The following is a 1,443-nucleotide window of genomic DNA, read 5'->3' on the forward strand; positions in this document are numbered from 1 at the left end:
AATTCAAAAAACCGTATTAACTTTTTATATTGATGAAGTGGGATACAAAAAGACTCGAATCTTACTATGCGGTGTCACACAGGAATGAAAGTAAAAGAAAATTAATAAAGGGGGCACGCTTATTAGAAATGAAGCACACAAATTTGGTTGGTACAAGAAACATGCAACATTGAAGGACACAGAATTGATGATGTTTTTGTAATCAATAGAGAGCAGGGTTGGCCAAAACGTAACCCTCAATAGCCTTGAAGAGAGCTTCACCCTTGGCCTTCCCCTTCTTCATGGCTTCCTCATCTGGCTTTGCATCTCCTTTCGAGTGGAACTTCACACTCAGCTTTCCAATGGATCCTCCGTTGGGTCCTTCAACCAGCTTTGTCTCAAATGTTATCTTCTCCGCCGTGGGAGGCAGAGCCACTCCTCCAACAACGCTGTAGTTGTATGCATAGTTAGCCTCATCTATTGCCTCCACCTTGTGCAAGATAAACTTGGTTTCTCCATCTGCATATATATCATCATTATTATTATTACAATTCACAATTATGATTATCTCATGGTGGAAACTCAGTTGCAGTCGACTTCATGTGAAGTTGATACCTGTGAGCCGTTACTCTCAGGTATCAACTTCACTTAAAATCGACTTCACCTGAGTTTTTACTTTATCTTATATATATATATATATAGTATGTTTACTGACCCTCGACAATGGTGAGTTTCTTGATGGTTCCAGGACCACCGTTTCCCTCAACGATTTCAACACTCTTGACGTCATCAATAATCTTAGGTGTGATGGAGTCGGCATCCTTCATAGCATTGTAAAGCTTGGCCGGAGGCACGGTGGAGGTGATTTCATCCTCGAATGTGAAGACAGCCATGATTGTTGAAGATAAAGAAGAGAATGTAAAGTAATTTAAGAGTGAGTGTGTGGTTGATGAAGAAGAGAGGAGCAGTGGCTTCTATTTATAGGCACTGCCCTGTGGGATGTGGTGGTGTCATCTCTTCTCTGCTCTTGTGTGCCCAAACAAACCACAATGTCAACATACCACAGCCTTTGTTGCTTCCTCCATTTCGCTACCAAAATTTATTATTTTTTATAATATTTTTAATTATTATTTTAATGTCTTTAATTTAACAATTTAATAATATATTTTTAATTTATATTTTTAAATATTATTAACTAATTATTAATAAAAAATAATAAATTCTGCTAACATTTTATTTTTCTATTACGTCAGTAATTCTCGTTAATCATACGTTATATTCAACGGCATGTAGTTAACATAAAGAAAGTAAAATAGAAAACTATTTAATCAAGTATATTTTCTTTTTTATAAATGAAAAATAAAAAATGAAACTGTTAATCACTTAAACATATATACATTTTGAATTGAAAAACTTATTTCTCTTTAAGAAGAAACATATATTTTATTGGTTATTTGTTAAAAT

At 34.6% G+C, this 1,443-nt stretch overlaps 1 protein-coding gene across 1 annotated transcript; it reads right to left on the reverse strand.

Annotated features, from left to right (window-relative positions):
• On the reverse strand, positions 1 to 1,044 carry LOC107638927 (pathogenesis-related protein 2). The gene is made up of 2 exons (XM_016342323.2): positions 695 to 1,044; positions 1 to 498 (listed from the first exon to the last, which is right to left on the reverse strand). The coding sequence occupies exons 1-2, from the start codon at positions 870 to 872 to the stop codon at positions 203 to 205; spliced, it is 474 nt and encodes a 157-aa protein (XP_016197809.1). The 5' UTR covers positions 873 to 1,044; the 3' UTR covers positions 1 to 202.

The sequence above is a fragment of the Arachis ipaensis genome, chromosome B01 (assembly GCF_000816755.2).
Source record: "Arachis ipaensis cultivar K30076 chromosome B01, Araip1.1, whole genome shotgun sequence".
Lineage (NCBI taxonomy): Eukaryota > Viridiplantae > Streptophyta > Magnoliopsida > Fabales > Fabaceae > Arachis > Arachis ipaensis.

Bases quoted from the DNA above. Each gene is read 5' to 3' on its own strand.
- LOC107638927 (XM_016342323.2), bottom strand. From the start codon at position 872: ATGGCTGTCTTCACATTCGAGGATGAAATCACCTCCACCGTGCCTCCG. The intron at 499-694 runs GTCAGTAAACAT...ATATATATGCAG, and splicing joins GAAACTCACCATTGTCGAGG to ATGGAGAAACCAAGTTTATC.